Here is a 21,122-nt window from a genome sequence, read left to right on the forward strand (position 1 = left end):
CGTGGGATTTTATGGTCTCATCAGTAAGCATTAGTGAAAAAATGTGGTCAGCAAACCTACCTAAACGAAGTGCTTTCTTGAAACAGCCTCGAAAGTGAATTCTGCTTAATTTAAAGAGAGACCGGTTTTTCTCCGAGTCAACGCTGTAACGTTGTCGCATTAAAAATGTCTGGGCATCCTTGCCACTGTAATGCTTTTACTTTGACCATGCTGCACGCCGTGTACATGAAGAGAACACCGGACTGCAGATCAATAGCGTTCGTACGCACCACATAATGCTAGAGGCTACGGTGACCTCACTACCCTGATGGTCTGTTTGCAACTTTCTCGACCGATCTACTCTCAAAAGCATCCCTTGATTTCTCCACATCCTGGCATATCGGCAGACTGTCAGGGCTTTACGTGACTGACCTGCATCCACCTGACCTGCATTTCCGAAGCAGGCCGATTTCGATCCTTCCTTGCGGAATGGGCCCTGACGCCGCGTTCGCTTTTCGATGTCGGTAAGTTACAATTGTACGGCGATTTTTGTTGAGAGGGCAGGATCACTCATAAACGCGTTTGCCAGAGTGTTTCAGCATATTTTGGGGCTCCAACCGGAGTATATGTACTCGTTCAGACCACCCTCGCTCTACCACCGTCACACAGTGGCAGAGCGAGCTAGAGCACTTTCACGCCGCCGAGAGTAGAGGAGATCAACCAAGTGAACTGCTCTCGCCTAAAAAGCGTAGTAGGCGCGGAACGAGAGGGACGGCTTGAAACGCCACATTCATTTCACTTTTGTTAAGTTTTTGTTTCAGCCTATAGGAGTGCGGAGGCAATGTTAGCAACCAGGTGTAGTTCGACACCGCTGAGGCTGGCCGTATATGCGCCATTTGTACGGTATCGAGGATGACGGCTAGGAAGAGTACGCCGATGCTTAAGCTGTATGCGTCATTCGACAATTGTACTACATATCTGTGCATTAAAATAATGGCTAACATCTGACTGGCCAATTATATGCGTACATTTCTGCTGTCCTGCAAACAATGCCGGGGCTTTGAAAGTTTTCATCCCAGGGTATATTTCACTCATCACCCCTCCCCCCCCCCCCCCCATCTGCTTTCCCAAAGCATGCCGCGTTGTAGTGGCACATTGAGTGATTATGCTCTCAGTGACCTGCCAGCCACCCCTCCGTGTACTACAAACTCCTGTTCTCTCAATAAAATTCGTCACTGAAAAAAAGAAAAAGTGACTGCTTGGGTAAATCTGCACAACTTTCATGGCAGCAGGTACACAGAAGTGTGCAGTGTTTGAATAAGCATATATGGTACGTGTTAATTGTAACAAGACGAAAGGGGAGGTCATTGAAGTTTGTACTAATTTAACGGCTGCAGTAGGCGTGTGTGGAAGCGCTCAGCTAAAAAGAAATAGCATTGGTCGATAGCGCTCGGCCAAAAAGAACTAAAACTCATGAATAAAGCAAGCTAGCGTCGGTAGTTAGGGCTTCCCTGCGCCTGCTACCTGATGTCTTAAGTATATCAGCGTAAATAAATCACTACAGGCGGGTTGGATGTGGTGTGATTTGTATTGGTTTGTTCTTGTCTGGCCCGGTGCTTCATAGCTTTAAACAATGACGGTTGATTAAAGTTCTGCATTTAGAAGGACAAAAAAAGTTTCCGTCTTGATTCTACAGAATGACCGATTTCATTAACAGAACGACTTGCGAAGGGCGATAATTTCGTTATTAGGACTTTTGACTGTACACTGAAAAACTATAGCACATCGTTTGGCGGAACGTAATTCTGCAAATCGAACACCTCTAAACAAACGAGCGTGCTGTCCTCACTTTCCGATTTCCTGGAAGTACCGCCGATAATACATTGTCCAGTCAGAAGAGACGTTGACTTGGAATGCACCAAAGGCCAGGACAATCACGCTGTTCGGGTCACCTCTCTGCAGCGATCTCATTTTCTGCACATGTAAAAAAAGACGCACGGCGCACGAGTCATTTCCATGTCCAGCTCTGGCTTGGACGTTGCGAAGAAAGCAGTAAGTTATGCGACATCATAAACTGTGAATGTCAATGCCACCTAACCAAATCACAAGAAAGAGAGGGCAAGAGACGTTTATGCCAAAGTATATGGATGCTTTAACTGTTGAACTGTAATTCGGAAAGGATTGCGGAGAAAGAAAAATCAACTTGCCGTAGGTAGCAACCGAAGCTTTATAGATTTGACTACTTTGTTTCCTAATAAAAATAGCTTATTTTTGTAGTTCATGGAAGTGTGGATTATGGTAAATGAACTGACGCAGCAGTACACAAGTATACATACTTGAAATCCTAACGACATTATTTTCTACGGGTGGTAAATCTTGTAATTATAGCGTTACTGTAATAAAATGATTCATTTCACTATATCTGTTGAGCTATAGTTTGCAGTACTGTGCACAGTGCAGTAGCACTTTAGCCTCTGCTGCGCACTCGATGTTGCTGTCCTTGCACCGATCTACTTCTTCATTACACTGCCATAATGCAAGCACCTCATTGTTCGTGGTGTTTTGTTGCATAAGAGACAAAGTGCCTTATTCTGAGTTGAATTTGAGTTTCATAATCCACTGTGGTAGAAAGGCTGCTGATACGTAAATCATTCAATTACCCTGCTTCTCTGTTTTCATTTGAAGAACTTTAAATGGCTTCATATATGAGCTGGTGCAAGTTGCACGTCTCGTTTATTTGAAAAGGAAATTCTTTCAAGAAGTTGTTTTTTTACGGCGGCACCACTATACTACAAATTTTAGCTCTTATTTACTCGCGCTGAGCAAGTAATCAACAATTGAAAAACACCCGAAGGAATTCGGAGGCCTTTCAGTATACGCCGTGTTCAGTTTAAAAGAACAGCGTACTACGATTCGTGAATTAGAACTGTAATGAAACTTCGTGAAAGATTTCAAAACTAGGCATCATTTGTTTTGCTTGTTCCGCTGTACAAGTTTTTAGACGCCAAGTTTTATAGGTCTTGAAGTTTTGAATACCATAACAAGGATTTGAATAATAAAGACACCGTATTAAATGGCTCCGGACGTCATGGCTATCTATGATTATGTAATGTACACTTGAATACACGCCTACAGGCCTGTAGCATTTTGCTTTCATCGAAACAAGACCGCTTCGACTGGGATCAACCTCACGACCATCCTGTCTGCAGCCTAGTGCCGTAATCGCTAATCCACCGCAATGGACTCGGACAAAACAGCGTATAAAGACTCGTTCTGGCAGTGAGTGTGTTTTTTTATCATTCATTACCCTGTTCAAAGAGGTGAATTGATAAATTCGCTGGTGTAAATGTATGTAGTTTGCTCTACATATAGTAAATTAGAGATCGTTGGCAGAGGCGTTCAGCCTGCAGTAGACCTAGGATAGGCGAAGAATCATTATGAAAATAATAATGACGACACTTTAAGGTGTTTCTTCTTTGAAAACTCAATAATATGCTTTTGATGAAATAAGAATAATATATTGCCACTTGCTACATTAAGATAGATTTTACCATGGCCAATTAGGCACAAGTATTGTTAATTACCGCTAGTGATTTGGTACACTGCACACACAGGAAAATAAATATCAGAAACCTGGCAAAAACAGCGGAAACAAGTAAGAAACGATTGTCCTTGTGCGTGTCGAGAGGCATAACTATACTTCTCACCGAAAACGTGCTGGGCAGAACAGCCACGAGATAGGGCATAAGACCTGGCATCGTGATGCAATTGAGGATGCCGTAGTGTTTGATGTTGCTCTTGTTGTACAGTTCGAGCAGTTCAGTGCGGGCCTCCTCCAAGGCAGTCGGCAGTAAGGCTGCCCCAGTTTTTTCGTTGATGCCGTACCTGGGCACAAAGAGGTTCCGCTTGAATTTCCACTTTATATGCATATGAAAACTTGCAAACTCTAAACCGACTTACTGTGGCTTATCACCATACAGAGTGCAGCTCATTGTGCTCCTGAAGCATAACTGCACTACTCAAAACGCCGCGCCTATTTACCAACTTTCGTACTTATGGCCGCCTATTGCGGAAAAGAAGGCCTAAGCCATTTCTCATGCATCAAACGTTGGTGTGTGCCTGTGTGTTCTTCTCTGTAAAGCTTGTGCGGTTGATTCCGGCATTGAATGAAATGTTCAAGGCACCGCTATTCTTTATCGAACATTTTGCGTCGCACCAACTTTTGATTTTGATAACGAATAAAAAAAGGTAGCCTATATTGTGTCATTGTGACATATAACAGTCGTACGAGAGCCATGTTAAGGAAGACTCAATGTTCCTCATACATACGCCTGAAAATACTAGAGGGGAAAACCATTTTATCCTGCCCCTTTCTCTTCCGAAGGCTTTCGGTGCTCATCGGCGTTTAGCATTGCCTCTTGGATCGATGGCCCAGCAAGCTACCTGCACCTCGCCGGGCAGCTTCTCGCACTGCCTCCGCGATGAGCCTACGTTTGACCAAGGAACCACGTCAAGCAATAACATCATCGCATGACGCCATGGTACGTGACGAACTACATTTGGCGATATAATCTACAGGTGTTCTTGTCATATAGATCACCATGCGCGATCACGTCAGAACCGAAACACTTTAAAGAAAAATTATGTTTTGAATTACACGTCGAGTGCCTTAAATCAGGTCAGTTGGTTTTCTATGATCAAAAAATATAACAGTGCAAAAAACGATGGACTATCAAACAGAAACAAGCGAGCGCAGACAAACAGCGTTATTATATGTCTGAGTGTACGTCCATATAGCTTTTTCCGCTGTCCTGCTTCTTTTTAATCATGAATACTTTGTCTTCATGCTGTCGATGGTACTTTTGGGGGGTTTAAAAGGTATTTTCCGAACGTCTTACGCTCACTTACCGCATGTCAAAAGAGATTCCACCAGTGTAGCCGCCAGACGCTTCTATGGTGCGTACAAAGTCCTGAAATGCCCCACTTCCATCCGAGGCGTACAGGCGTTTGTTCCTCGACATGACGTGCGTGAAGAAGACGTAAGAGCACACATGCAACTGAGGCAGCAGGATTTGTGCGCTGCCCACGCTGCTCACTGTGCACACGAGGGGCATCTTTGTCGCTGCACAAGATGGCAAAACAGGAGTCACTCACTTCTGCAGGCACCAATATGTATATTTATGCAATTTCGTTCACATTACACATTTTGGTCTTTCATTTCCGTTGAATGGCGAGTGCGTTTCTGGCAAACATGCAAGGGCGAGGCTTAGTTATGTGTAGAAATTTAGGGTATTCATTGTAGGAACAGCTTAAAAAAATTTCTTGCACGTGCTCTACGTGATTTCGGGTATTTCTTCATAAGTGCTTCTTTGTGAAACTAACGCTTCAATTGAATGTGAGTGGTTGCTCGAGTTGCTGTGTTTTATCAGATTTGTGGTTTTGTTTGTTTTTCACGGTGTGACGACAATACATTCATATGAATGAGCCCTGTTAACTACGTTCCTGCCGTTTTTTTTTTAGGCGCTCCATGCCCGGTAAATCTTGTCAACAATATCTGGAGCAAATTTCTTGCACAATTTTGAAAGAAATACGTGCAGCAACAAAAGAACTGATTTCAGTGCAGAAATCACTAGTAAAAAGTCTATACCGCTGACATCTGTTCTATTCGTACATTCCACATAAGGTTACCACCTCAAATATTGTGACAACTGGCCTCCCTACACCTGGCCGATTAGCCTCCCTACATCTGTGTCTTCGTGTAGTATTCGCCCATGCATATTCAATGAAGCAAGCAAGCAAGCGTTTTATAGCCGATACCGTCAAGCGCACTGACGGCTTTGGGGAACATGGATGTTAGTGCCCCTCTTTGGAAGATCAAAGGCTTGAACAGCATGCAACTTTAGCTTACTTCACCGGAAATGCCCTCACAGTTGACAAGATGCGCGGATTATGGGACATCGCAATAGAAGAGTACAGACATGCTTTGACATGCATGAGAACGTTCTGGCGATACCATCTAGTGCACTGACGGCTTTGGGGAACATGTATGTCCGTGCCCGTCTTTGGAAGCTCAAAGGCTTCAACTACATGCAAATTTAGGAGGAGGGGGAGGAGGAGGATGAGGAATAAATGGGGAAGGACAGGGAGGTTACTTCAACGGAAATACCCTCAGGTTTACAAGATGCGTGGACCATCAGACATCACATTAAACAAGTACTAACATGGTTTGGAGCTATCTCAAAAAGGGCAGTTTCATTTCCATTGTGTGCACTATCAACACTCTCCTCCGCACCACTGAGAGGGACAACACGTATCAAACATTTACTCCAAAGGTTTCTCCTGTAAACATCTGAAACCATGCCCTACCTCAACGTACATTATCGCAAGTAAGGACAGTTCACTGCGCTTCGAAGTCTGCGCCCTGCATGACGCCCGAATCGCAGAAATTGCTGTCAGGGTCTCCGGATGGCAATTAACTCATCGTTGCTTAGGTGAATCACCTGTGACTGACAGCAACATGACAACTATTGCTAGTGTGTGGGGAGTTGCAGTATTCTAATGACGTCAGACTTCTGTTAACATGTCAGTTCAAAGCCACCGCATCCTTACCAAAATCAAAATCGATGGTTTAGGTTAAGAGTAGTCAGAATATATTCAATGCATTGTTTTATTAAAGTTCTTTGTATGTATGTATGTATGTATGTATGTAAGTATGTATGTATGTATGTATGTATGTATGTATGTATGTATGTATGTATGTATGTATGTATGTATGTATGTATGTATGTATGTATGTATGTATGTATGTATGTATGTATGTATGTATGTATGTATGTATGTATGTATGTATGTATGTATGTATGTACGTATGTATGTACTGTAAGTGTAACGATACTCGTTCTAGAGTTCTCGGCACTCGGCTTTTCATTTAAAACAATGCACCAAAATTCGTGTCACTACTTCTACAAGAACAATTCGGAAATTTTTATTAGTTAAAATGTGCAAATGTGCACCAAAACAAAATAGTCGTGTGATTGAAAGTGGGGGCCAGATCACCTCTAAGCTCAACAATGAAGGCCTGTGCACCTCAAAAATGTGTCATGATAAAACAGCTCGTGAGAGTAAAAGTGTGCTGGTCCCAGCATTTGACGTATCTCTAGCGAAAGCGGCTTGCCAACATGGCAGAGATACCTCAGCAACATCAACCTCCGTGAACACACAGACCCGTGTTTCAAGTAAACCTTTTCGTGTTAAAGGAAAGAAGGGGAAATTTTAGGAATCGTGTCTGTCAAACTCAACATCAGCAAGAACTAATAGACAATGGTTTAAATAAAGTATACGGAATGTTACATCTAGTAAATGTAATCTAAACCAGCAGAAATAAAAAGACAGCGGCAGGCATACCCCGTCCACATCATGGGGCATATAGGTACATTCAATTCTAAAAAAATCCAGTGCTGCTAGTAGCCACGACAGCGAGTGTAGAACACAGTTTCTCAGCCAGCGGGCGTCACGTAGCAAGTAATTATATCACAAACTGGCAGCTGACCAATAATCTTTCTCTAATACCTGAAGGCATCAAGTCTACCAGAATACACGCCAACGTAATATAGTGGAGCATGCAACCTGGAACTCCTTTTGAATTCTCAAATTCAAAGAATTGGTTTCTTTTCTCTTGACAAATGACGGAAGATGCTCATTATTCACGCGTCACAGCCGTTGGTTGAGCCATTGGCTGAATTAAACATGGCGCGCTCGGTCGTTACAGAGATCGCCGCGGGAGGCCGTGACTTGTTCACAGACACGCCTGCCATCGCACTGAAAAGCCGCGTATTCAAAGGGAAAAAAAGAAAAAAGTGCTCATAGTCGTGAAGCGCGCGCGACACGCTTGCTTTCTCCATGCCATCCCTCCCTGCTTAGCTTCCAGCGCTTTCATTGGGGCGAGAGAAGAGAGAATGCAATTGCAGCATGCGATAAATCTAACTCCGCTTGTTGGGGGCGGAAACATTTTACAGCAGTGACTTCACGAGGCAAGGTGAATTCACGAGTGCCTGTAGCAAATCTATTCTATGGCTAGTTGAAGCAGTGTTGAGGGCTCCGTTAAATGACCACTCACCCGGCTGCCAAAATACAAAAAATAAGCAAGCGTAATATTCTCTCCTGATATATATTGTCCTTCTTGTGCACTTCTGTGACGCAGACAGCAGTTCCCGTGACGTTTATAACGTACATGCTCTCGATTGGTTCATATACGTGAAATATAAAGTGTCATTTGTCTCCTGCACTATTTCGCCAAGCAGTCCTTCATCCGTTCTTCCTTGCCTCGCACGAATATTGTGCGCGATGGATGAATCAATTAACACTTCATTTGGTTTGTTTAAAACTGCGCAAGCGGTGTCAACAGCACCTAGCCGAGAAGCTTTAAAACCTGATAGGCTATGGCACATATTGCTGACATTGTTCACTTGCTTTTAAGAAGTAAGGGGTGAGGAGGATGCATTGCTTGTGTGAACAATAGCGAAAGAATGGAGAAAACCACCTCCTCGTCTTTCAGCGCGGTGTGGTGGAGGGCCCTCGAACATTATAGAAAGCAGGCTTGTCCACCGGGATTAAATTAAACGTTGTTCGTGGCGAGCAGTTAAGTACACTGCAAACAAAATAGAGGAATATGAAATGCGAGAGATATGAGAATACTCACGAGAACATCTTCAATTTTTTACACTATACCTGAATTACGAATGAGAGGCAAGAGAGACAGCAAGCTCGGCAACAAGTGTGTACAGAAACTACAATGCGCATAACACCAGAGCCCATCATCTACCAGCGATTACGTAGTTCATTCGCCTCCAAATGCTACAGGAGGATGCTTTGATATTTCTTCGGCGGTATAAGACAGAAAGACGCAAAAACATAGGTACATAAAAAGCGCCCTTTCAAATCTTGTTATGAAAAATTTCTCGGGTCCCCACTTTTTTTTTGCCTCTGTCCTTACAAAAGTTGATTTAGACAAACTATAGATTATTTAACTATATTTTAGACAGAATAAAGAATGTATCATTGTTTTTTCGAGGACGCGTGTATGCTCATTTGTATACTCGTCCCCACAGCGTCAGAAAAACCGGCTTGCTGTACAATGTCCGGACAGATACAAACCGATGATAGGAGGTGGAGTAGTAGTCGTAGGTTTGTGGGTCGTTCCTCTGGGGGCAACACTGGTATGGTGACCGGGCTCCGGTGTGCCTGGCTTTGTCACGATAGGTCCGGGTCTTATGGTCTTTCCGCCATGGGTCGGAGCATGCCCCGAGGTCGTCTTCCCGCCAGGCTTGTGACCTCCCCCAGAAGTCGTCTTCCCGCCAGGATTGTGGCCTCCTCCAGAAGTCGTCTTCGATGGATCTACCTTTGTAGAAGCACCACGGCTCTGCACGCCGTGAAGCTTCGATTCATCTATATAGTTTCGAGTGCCAAAGTCCCCACATCTCGCGCTCGGTCAGAGAGACAGTGATGACTCAAAAAATTCATCTACAGTGCCTCAAACACTGCTCGCGGATTGACGTATTTTGTGGTGCATACTTGCGCCGTGTGTGCACCACCCAACACGCTTAGGAAACATTAGTTGGGAAGGATGACGCGAAGCAACAACAATTGGCGTCATTCCTGCGACAAAATTTTATATTTCAGTCAGTACCACAACGCTATTTTGCCGAGTGAATAAAAGTAATGATCTCCCTATCTATAGCACACCGTGGACGCTCCAGAAGCTACAGCTGAAACAAAACAGGAAATGCATGGTGCCAACAGCCCCCAAACTTCGTAAGCACATGTGCATGGCGTGTGTGCACGGCAAACAAAATTCATGCACACATTCCTGTGGATGCCGTCTAAGGGGATCTGTATATGAAATTTTCCCCTTGCTTCAAGATGTCGCACTGCGTCATCGCGTTTATCATGGTGCCTCCCTTTGTATTATTTGGCAGATTATGATCTCATGTGCTTCTCATTACCTTGTGTCCTTTCGGCGATTTTTTCTTGTGATCAGTGTCCTCGACAGCGTTTGCTGAAACATGAGCGATGAACGCACTCGACCTCGCAGAATAATCAGGAATCCTGTGCAGGCTTCCACTCGTCATCCTTGCAGGATGATGAAACTGTATAGTGTCGTGTTCTGTGTGTAAGCATCCTCCATCCAGCAAGCATGTGCTCGCTAGAGCCGATATTGTCAAGTGCTACCGTGCCCCAGAAAGGTAGCCCTAGGTCTTCATTATCAATGGGACACGGGTGTCTGGCCATACAGCGTCTTCCACAGTCAGTGTGGGGGCGTGTGAGTGAGTTGAAGTGTGAGAGCGTTCTTGTGTTTGGGTGATATTATGTTTTCATCAGCACTTGCCCTATTGTTCAGTATGTTTATACAGCACCCGATTCTGACGCGCTGGTAGTGCCCCGTGTTTTTTTTTGTTTTTTGGAGGGGTGCAGGCGTGCGCACTTTGAGCGCAGTGCTCATTATTGGTGCAAGCTTATATCATTGTAGATGCACTAGAAAGCGAGGCTTGGTTGTCACGCCCCAACTGTGGCTCTTTTTTTTCTCTCCTGCCAGGGGCAGCCTGCCTGTCGTTTCTAGATTTTCTGTTTGCTCCTGCCCGTAATTTAAAAAAAAAACGGCAGAATTGCGCACGACTACAACGATAAGCTGAGTGATAGTTGCATTTTTAAATGTCATTATCATTGGCAGAAAACAATGCAACTGCCATTCAGTTACTGCGTTAATTTCGATGCGATGAGCCTAACGGTGATTAGACAGGAATAATTTCAAACTGAGAAGACGTGCCATTGATGTCGACGACACCGCAATCATAAAACCAATTTTCTAGAGAATCATCAGCGTTGGGAAAAGTAGCAAAGAGTTTAAAAAGCTTGCTAACAAGGAGCATTACCTATTAGGCCTTATAATGCCAATTGTATCATGTTTCATACATTGAATAAAATACCTCGATAAAGCTACTAAAAGCTACCATAGGTGTGACAATAAGCAGCTATTGCAAATTTCACGTGTTATGAAAAAGGTACAGTCACTTACATATAATACAGTAGCAACTATTTCAATTTATGCTAATTATATTTATGCCTCAAACTAAATTCCACTCATATATTTTCTAAAATGCACTGCACAAGAAGAATGAAAACGTTCAGCGTTTTCTCGCAATTTTCCTGAAGGCAAAATTGATCAAGGATAATACAGGGTTAAAAGCGTCTGCTTATCGAGGCGACATGCGCTAGTGGGGAGCTCGCGCTCCCACGCCAACGTTGCTGAGTTGAAGCGTGGCAGATTGGGCTAGTTGTTATGACATGATGATAGTTATAGCACGAGAACAGAACGACAACAAAGAGACAAGAGGGACACGAGTACTCGTGTCCTTCTTGTCTCTTTGTTGTCGCTCTGTTCTCGCGCTCTAAACCGATGGATGGATGGATTGATGTGGCTGTACCCTTTAGATGTGAGGGGAACGAAGAGGGAAAGAAGAAGAGGACAGAGTAAAGCTCAACATAAAAACAAGCAGAAGAAATAGAAGTAAATAAAAGAGAGGAAGATAGATAATCGAAACACGACATGAAGAAAGGAGAGAGAAATATGTAGAAACAGAGAGGGCACGAAAGACAGAAAGCCAACAAAAACAGACAGGTAAACCAACTGACAAAAAAATAGATACAACAGAAATAAATACAATAAACAAGCAAAAAATAAAAAACGGAGATAAATCAAAAAAGAATAAAAATATAAACAACGAGGCTACTCGGCTATACGCTTTCTTCATTGTTACCACCACTAGTTTTTTACGAGTTAAGCTTGCGACCAACGCAAGGGTGACTGTTACTCACAGGAGGGTTTTTTCCGCCGCCAGATGGATCTACCGCGTAGTGAGACTTGTCATCGTTCTCTCCGCCGTTATCGTCGGTCGTTTTTTAAGCAAAAAATAAAGAGCAAAGGGAGTTAGACAGTCGCCATACCAATTCCTAGTGTCTTCAATGAAACGAAAATCTAGAGAAAAAGGACTCACCCACGCGAAGTATAAAACGTTGAAACGAAAAAAAAAATGACCCTACCTGTTCGAAAGGAATCGTGAGGAAATACGAACGCATTTCTTGCGCCAAGAGAGTGCAGCATTAGCGTCATTATCTTCACCGACTTCTGCCATCGTCTTGAGAGAGACCCAGCCAGCCATTCGTCGAGAGAGAGGAACTAGTGGGCGGGAAAGTTGGGCGCCAGCATTCTCGGCTCGGCGTTGGTGTTTCTGAGTGGCGTGTTCACGCGTTTCTGGATGTTCTTGAGAGGCACCCAGCCAGCGAATGGTATAGAGTAAGGCGCGACCGCACGGGACAGTGGGGCGCAGGCAAGTGAGAAAGCGAACGGTGAGAGAAGGAGTGGCGAAGCACTGCACCTACGCCCTCCTACACTCTCTCGCATCACATTCTTCGCTTTCTAGGGGTGAAGTTAAGTGCACACGTCCGCAGTTGTTGCTATGGGAAAGCAATGAGAGCGGAGAGATAACACCTTCCGGCGCACGGACACCGTGAACGCCTGGCATAGCCCAACTTAAAGATGCACTCGCATTTATAAGGGCGCAAGACGGGAACGGAATGGGAACACACACTAGCGCTAGCAGCTGATTATTTGACGCACTTCATGAAGCATACAGCATATACACGAAAATAAAAAAAACTGTTCAACAATTTCTTGCTATTTTCATCCATTCATTACAAACGCTTACTTATCTAACTACAGATGGAGAAACTGGTTTTCTTTCTCGGTCAGTGGTAGTGGCTTCTTCCTGTTTTTCTATGTTTACCGCTTTCTTGCCTAATCTATACCACTTAAAAAGTCGGGCAAGTCAAGACGACAAAAGCGCGGAAGCCGACCACCTCAGCGACTAAGGGAATAGCCCCACTCTTGCTCTCTGCAACATTCTCTGCAGGTGGTAACAACAGCCGTCCGTCCCATGACGCAAGTCTGTAGAACATGCTCAATGGAGCAGGCTTGGGTGCATCGGCCTTTGAGGAGGAAGTGCTGTTCTAAAGTTGCAACCGATTATAGTGATCTTGTCTGATGAGAGGCTCCAAACTATCATACCTTCGAGGCGTGTAACGCAGCTACAAGCAGAGCAATGTAACCCTAAAGGATCTGTTGGGCGTTCTGATAGCGTTCTTGAGACTTTCCTTTAAGCACCTGCCAGTCTGTCCAATATGCGTTCAACCTCAAGACAAGTTATAGAACCGATCACATTGCGCGTGCATTGTGTAAAACGTCTGTAGGGCAGCGTGAAGGAACCCCACAGATGGTAGACGCAGCCGCTAGCCCATTATTTGTTTTTTCCTATTTACTCAGCCACTTAGATCCTGAAGACACTCAGGTCCAGAAAACGCGACCAGCATGTCGACTCTGCTGCCTACCTTCAGCAGGTAGTGGGATATAGGATGCAAGCAAGGTACGACTGCTGCATTGTTCGGTGCTTCTGCAGTCGCCGTCACACAGCCGAACTATAAAATGCACTATAGTCATACCCTACTGCCACCGTATCTCCCAACATGACTTTATGAAGGTTAGTATACCACGCGTATCTTAAGATACGCGACCGACTATAACTGCTCGGTCATGGTGCGCATTGTCTGCCAATAGCGCGTGTTCTCCGTACACGCTTTGCCGTTTTTTTTTCCAAGGACAAATTACTTCACAGAAGCTCCCAGCGCGTTTCATATCTGCTTGAGCAGTATTCGCAGACATCTTGTCGTGTGTTTTTACTCATGCATAGAAACTACGACGTGTGAGGCCATGTTATCAATCCGGTTTTTATACGGAACACTACAGCGATGGCGGGAATGCGCCTGTTCTTTCGATATAATTTCTTTCCAATTAGAAACGTAGTGGTACACAATCAAGCGCTACATTTGTAAGGTCTCTTAGGGGTGCCCCCCACAACAAACAGCTGCAAATTTTTAAATGCCAGGTTGAAAACCCGACCTACTGCAAATGTAGCCAGAAAGTTTCTCCTCGCGAATTAGTCAAACAAAACTAGTCTCGGGAGCATCGTGTGGAGCCTGAAAATAACAATCGGCACCACTTTGTAAAGAAGACAATGGCTTGCTCACCAGTCGAGCTGTCGGAAGAGGACAGAAGCACCATCCCGAGGAGCAGGATGAGAAGCAAAACACAGCAAACGGCAAACCAATATCGCCGATGGTCTCTGCGAAAAAGAATGGCATAATCCGACGTACTCGATGATAGTGGAGGAAATGTAGTCTATAATATAAGTACATGCTCCCAAACTCAATATTTTTCAATTGAGGAACATTTTTTTACATTAGTGTAAGGGAAATTCACCTAAAACCATGTCCACAGAATATTACATGCCTCTCGTGCTGAAACTGTACAAGCACACTTCGTGCGCTATCAGCGCAACCAACGTTACCTTCACTAGAAAGACTTACACCGACCCGAAGTGGTGATTTCGAGTGATTACTCATAACAATTTTCATACAAACAAAAATGATGTCGCTTTTCAATCCGTGCGTACTGTACCAGCCCATCATCATGATAATTTCACAGGTTGACACTTATCTTATAAAATTTATTGATCATCTTCTGTACCATCACCCCACTACCACGTTGTAGCATTGGAAAACAACTTTATCCCCCTCCCCGGTTCTTCAAATAAAAAAACCTGCTTAATGGCGAAAAACCAAAAATAAGAGAAGGATGCTGCACTTACCTTTGGGCTGTAAAAAAGTAGAAGTTGCCGTGAATGACAATCTATAGACACAGCGGAACACCAATATGGGTATCGTAACGATGGGATCTCTCTTTTCGGGATAGCCTACAGTTCGTAAAAGTCGTAGCGTATTAGCAATAAACCACAAATTTGTGCAGTGCGTAGATGATGAATTTATAAACTTCGGAGTCAATCAACATTTCGGAATATTACATCGGCTTGTAGCACGCATCAAACAAAGCAAAAACGTGGAATCCGACATGTTTTCAAAACCAACAACCAACGTCAATAAACGCTTAGAAAAGGGGCCCTGCAGCAGTTTTTTGAGCAGCCATAGAATTTGTACAATAAAGAAGCTTATCGCCTCCCAGATTGAGTGCCCCAAATGTTTTTAGATTTCGTCCAGTACGAGCGGAGTTACAAATATTTGTCACACGCTGCAGTTACATTCCCTCCTCTCTCGTCCTGAAGACAGCACTGGGAGATTATCAGGAAAAGATGGAACTGGGGAAGAGTGTATCTCGCGCGCCTCTTGACATTGAGCACTTTTTCTGTCTGTTTTGTGTCTTCAAACTCACGGCTTTTCAGTGTGATCACGCGGGTACGCGCTGACAGGCCATGACCTCTCGCAGCGGCCCCAGTAACTCCTGTGCGCGTCATGCACAAGCCAACCAATTGCGGGAAAAGGGCTTGTGATGCAGCTATTCTCAAGCCTGTAGCGTCTTTTCTCGAGAAAAGAGAAAGAATTTTTTAGCTGTATTTGAGAACTTATCGCAACTTCAGGCCACATACTGCGCAATATCATTTGGCTCGCGTGTTCTCGGGAGCCTCAACTGCCGATTGGTGGCGCTTTTTGACCATGCCTAGAATGTGTGGCAGGACCTCTTCACTTAATAGTCTTAAAAAGTGGCTTCTTCACCACAGCGCGTATTTCACAGGTAGTGTTGTTCAATTCTTTATTTTCTACAAACTGTATAAGCAGGTTCTGAAGAAAGACACAATTACTTCTGTGGCCTCATAAGCTCGTTTACTTCCATTGATGCAGACTGGAATTGACAACACAGGTTTCAGAGACTCCAAGCACAAACAAAAGCTACGGGAATAACCTATAGTCTCATAAAACTACAAGGCTAAAGTACGAACGCGGACTGCCGGCACGACTAAAGAAATAGCACCACTAATCGGCTGAACATGGAAGAATTACAGCCAGTCTGGTTCATGAATGCGTTCTCATTCATCATCATCATCAACATCATCATCATCATCAGCCAGGCTACGCCCACTGCAGAACAAATGCTTCTCTTGCGTTCCACCAATCCACTCGGTCCTGTGCTTGCTGCTACAACTTTATACCCGCAAACTTCCTAGTCTCATCTGTCCACCTAACTGTGTCTCCCGCTCAAACGCTTGCATTCTCTTGGAATCCAGTCTATAATGCTCAATGACCAGCGGTTATGTTGCCTTCACGCTACCTGCACTGCTCATGAACATTTTTCCTAATTTCGACTATCATGTCATTAACACCCGTTTGTTACATTATACGCACTGCTCTCTTCTTGTCCTTTAAGGTTACACCTACCATGTTCTTTTCCACTGCTCACTGCGTCGCCGTCCATTTATGGTTCATGCAGGCCTAAATTAACCCATATTTCAGAAATAAATGACGCTCCCTCATAAAGTTCTATTGAACTGCAAGCATTGTCGGAGTGTGCAAAGGCACTGCCTGTTCGCTGAGTATTTTGGACTGTCAGGGTGTCATGTGGCCAAGCTGCAACCACTGCCGCTCTTCGTAACACCTTCGCAGCGCCTTGATCACGCACTCGATTGCGTTAGCTTTTTTAATGATTTGGGCGCCAAGCATTCTTTTGGTGTGACAGCTGGCTTTGCCCATATGAGCGTTTCGATGGTCGCGATTCACTGGCACGCTTATCCGGCCACGCCTTGATATTGCGCCTGACCATGTGGCCACGAACTTCTGAACTTCAATCGATGAAGACTCTGCGAAGAAGTAAATGAGGCTGTTCCTATCATAGGGGGTCAGGTTAATTTCCTGCAAGGCAGAGCCCGGCCACTGATAACGATTCAGAGAGCCAGATCTTGTTTCACTTCGAATTATCTGCGCAGCGGCAAATTGGAGACGGAAGGCAAAAAACCACACAGCGTTGTCCGTGTGTGCTCCCTTTTTCCTATCCCCTATTTCATCCTGTACCAATGAATCAAAAAAACATCTATAACGCGACCTATCTCTGAGGCAATCATTATTGTTGCCAGTTGTGACAGTAGCCCAATCGACAACAGAGCGCCAACGGGTGTGGCAGCGCAGAAGGTATAACCCACTTTTTTTGTTGTATTGAAGCTCAGGTGACGCCTGTACTGTTTTCCGACCAGCACTTATAAAAGACGACGGGAACATGGGACGATGCAGGGAAAACTATAGCATGTAACTGGCAAGAATGTGTTTTATTAGGGTCGTTTTTAGGATATTCAGTCGAGGTAAGAGATGCGGAGTTATTTATAGTTACGTTCATGTATACATCAACAACACTTACGATAGGGAAGTATAGCGTAATCCGGTAATATGATATCATATGATATTTGAGATGTATGAACCTACCGCCTCCTTGCTTATCCGTCGTACTCGTGTCTGTGAAAACGAAAAAAAAAGCGTTGTTAGTACCGGCTCACTGCGACTACCTTTTGCTGCATACAATGTTATACGATCCAGGCGCCGTCTGCTTAGATAATAGTTTTGGTTTCGCATTTAAATTTTGTTTATTTAATTTTGAAAAACCCTAAAAGTCTCTCAAACACGAAGAGTTAAGCAGTCGACATCGTAGTAAATAAAAAAACGAACAGCGAGTGAGGAATCAATCACGAGACAGAACGTTGCTAAACATGTCAAAGCAAAACATATGCCCCACATTAATTTTGCTGCTATACAATGGTTAACATCAACATATGCTTTCACTGTCCCTAGCTCCAACCATACGGTCTTGATAACAGTTCACGAAAACTAAAAATTGTATTCGCTCATATTACCCAGCTCATAAACTACTCCCCAAATATTCATTGTAATTATGCACTCCTATTTTTTGAGTCAACTCCAAAGCAAAAGCATCACCAAACATTTCCGATTAACCGGTTTTAATTTTAAATTGTATTGAGTAGTGGCATTCTTTTATTTCATTTTCCCGCACAATGTGCTTACGCGTATAGCTCTGTACATAGAGAAAGATTGACAACTCTGAAAAAAAACTTCATTGTGATTTAGCTATATCGCCCAACGTGAGTGTGTCTGTTTGCTTCTGCTGATTTTTTTTTCTCAACGCAGTGTAGTAGATCATTGCAGTAGTTTTCTGTGAGCGCCTTTCAAGAGTCCATTTCTTTGTTAAATAAAAGCTTACTGAAAAACCAATCGCCAATGGCGCCAAGAAATGTATCGGGGACGTTATATAGTACTCTAAATGTATTGCAGTATTAAATGTGTACATGTCAAGAAATTAAACTGGATGAAAATCAACTTTGCACCTACAGGTATCCAACGTGCAACTTTCTGATAATGCAGTCGGGTTGACAGGCGGGCTAGTTGGTACAAATTCATAATGGAATATTTAGAAGCGCAAATCAACGGGACGCAAGAAAAGAGACAAACAAGCGCAGACTGAAACTCAATTTATTCAGCGAAGAAAGTATATACCAGAAATATGAGAAAGGGAAACAACTGGGGAGATTGTTCCACCATGATCAGGTGTCGTCCAGAAACGATATTTCACAATCTAACAGTTATATAGACGGTGAACTGACACAACAATCAATATCTTTTTAATTAAAAAGGCTTCCGCAATCTCTCTAGTTTTCATGTCATGATGGCTGTATAAGACAGATGTGCGCGAAAATTCAGGTACGCAGAGACACTTTTTGCAATTGGCGGACAAATGTAAACCCGGGCTGATTTCACCGCCTTGTAGAGTTCTCGCAGGCGAATATTCAAGCAGCGTCCAGTCTGCCCAATGTATAAGCTGCCGCTAGACAGTGGAATACAATAAACGACATTAGATCGACAATTGATGAAGGAATCGACATGCTTGACACCCCAACCTTTCTTCTCAATTCAGCTGTAACGAAATCATGTTTCCACAAAATGGCGCGTGTATTTTCTAATCAAATAAGTAGGTTGCGACAGGCAGGCTTTCCGTCCAATGTCCTCATTTTCGCCGCTCAGAAGGTACTGCGTATGAACAAAGGGAAGGGATGCCCTTTAAAGGAGGCAGATAAACGACGTAAGTTTGCGGTAGCCCCATATGTGCACGAGTTTTCACATAAGATAAAAATTATGCAAAAAATTTCAACCTAGACGTTGTGTTTTGGAAAACTGCAGCAAATGTGCTCTAGAATTGAAAAACAAAGCAGAATGAAGGCAGGTCTTGTGAAGAAAGGTTGTGGTGTCAAGCATGCCAATTACTTCACCAATTGTCGATCTAATGTCGTTTATTGTATTCCACTGTCTTGCGGCAGTTATACGTAGCACAAGTAATCATGTACATGTAATCACGAGCTAGTGCTTTTTTTGGCCGTAAAGGTTAGTGTGGGATAATCTCTTTTGTCAGTTGGCGTTACGTAGCACGCGGTCTTTTCTACAAGGTGGGAGCTCAGCATTAAGCTCTAAAAGAGTACAGTATCGATTCTTACCTGTGGATGGTCGTATTTTCGTCCGCTTCTATTTCTTCACAATTACTTAAAAATCTCCCATTATACACTTCAAAGACTACTAACGTCCAGATAGCTTCCTTCGCTTTGATTTCAATTCGCTTCATTAGACTTTCACAGCACAGCCGTTCCAGTTGAATCAACAGTGAGGCTCACATGTGATGATCAATAAGTGATATCCAGTCGGTGCGTGCATGGTGAGAACTCAAGATATTTTTGACGCCAGATTTCGACTTCGACAGTGTAGAGTGCAGAAAACCTTTATGTCACATTCACCAAATGTGCCAACTTGGTGTGCCCTATTACATGGATGGGCAGTCAATTATTCCCAATGAAGATATCTGCTTAAGCACAATACGATGTAAGTTGAGCACAGTTTCTATTATTGTGCAACTGTCGCCTAATGCCATGAGTACAACGAATGAATGACAATAGCAAATCTCTATAACCCTTTGCGACACAGCACCTTTTTTTAGGTGTGTGACTTAATTTTGCCGTTTCTGTGTGCTGTTTCCAAGGGATAGACCACGAACAGAGCTAATGGTCAATAAAGCGTTGTGGTCACCCACACTTCATTTATATCACTTACGGGTGACTTATGGGGGATATATCAATATCAATTATGGGTGACTTATGGGTGACTTAAGTTATGTGTGAATAATGGCTTCAATTAAGGCCGTACCACGTCCAATGAGTTGTTCGAGGTGGAGTGCTTCGGTGGAATTTTGCAAACACTTTTTAACCTTTTCAGAAATGCTCACTCTCAGCTGATATTTGTCGCATGTAACTGGAGCGGGTCCTCAAATTCGGTTGAATGAAGAAATACATCACAAATGAGTCTGAATTAACGAGATAATCATGTACATTTTCCATTAAAATTATGAACTTTAAAATTTCCGGCAATGTTTTCAAACAGTCCCACCCACATAAAACTTTTTCTCTAGAACTTTAGTGTCGAATTTCGTATATTCGGCACATTCTTCGGGTACAATGATGTCTGTCGCACAAGGATACGGTCATTTCTTGTCCAGTTTGTGAATACTGTGTATTAGCGTTGTTATTACATAAACAGTACCACACACTGAAATATAATGGCGCAGTTTGTAGCAAATCGAATGTATATTTCTCCATTTTTATCTGACTTCAGCCGTATGATGCGCTAGTTTTATGCAATGTGCATCTTAAACGTCCACATATCTGACAAACGTGGCTGACTGTAATATTCAAATAGATACTATTCCACTAATTTCAGTTTAAAATATGAGTGAGATAAGTCTGTGTATTTTTTGTCCCTGTCTACGTATCACGCTCGAATGTGAAACAAAAATGAATCGTCAACTCGCCCAATCAAACATATTCACATACCTGCCACCAAGTTAAATTTTCTGTTTTCAGTTACTACGACAACGTAGTTTAATCGTGATCTTTGAAGGGTGATCAAACTGCGCGGCATATTTAGCGACGTGAATCCAAGCACCCTAGTTGATTGATTGATTTATTGATATGTGGGGTTTACCCTCCCCGAACCCCCATATGACTGAGAGACGCCGTAGAGGAGGACTCCGGAAATTTTGACCACCTGGGGTTCTTTGAAGTGCACCCAAAGCTGAGCACTCGGGCCTATGGCATTTTCGCCTCCGTTGAAAATGCAGCCGCCGCAGCAGGGATTCGATCCCGCGA

General features: G+C 43.6%; 1 protein-coding gene across 1 annotated transcript; it reads right to left on the reverse strand.

Moving 5' to 3' along the window:
* Positions 1–1,824: 1,824 nt before the first annotated feature.
* LOC142765993 (uncharacterized) lies at positions 1,825–9,445 on the reverse strand. The gene is made up of 4 exons (XM_075867802.1): positions 9,133–9,445; positions 4,888–5,101; positions 3,687–3,864; positions 1,825–1,953 (listed from the first exon to the last, which is right to left on the reverse strand). Exons 2-4 carry the CDS (start codon positions 5,091–5,093, stop codon positions 1,825–1,827), a joined length of 513 nt encoding a protein of 170 aa, XP_075723917.1. The 5' UTR covers positions 5,094–5,101; positions 9,133–9,445.
* Between the last annotated feature and the right edge of the window lie 11,677 nt (positions 9,446–21,122).

The sequence above is a fragment of the Rhipicephalus microplus genome, chromosome 6 (assembly GCF_043290135.1).
Source record: "Rhipicephalus microplus isolate Deutch F79 chromosome 6, USDA_Rmic, whole genome shotgun sequence".
NCBI lineage: Eukaryota > Metazoa > Arthropoda > Arachnida > Ixodida > Ixodidae > Rhipicephalus > Rhipicephalus microplus.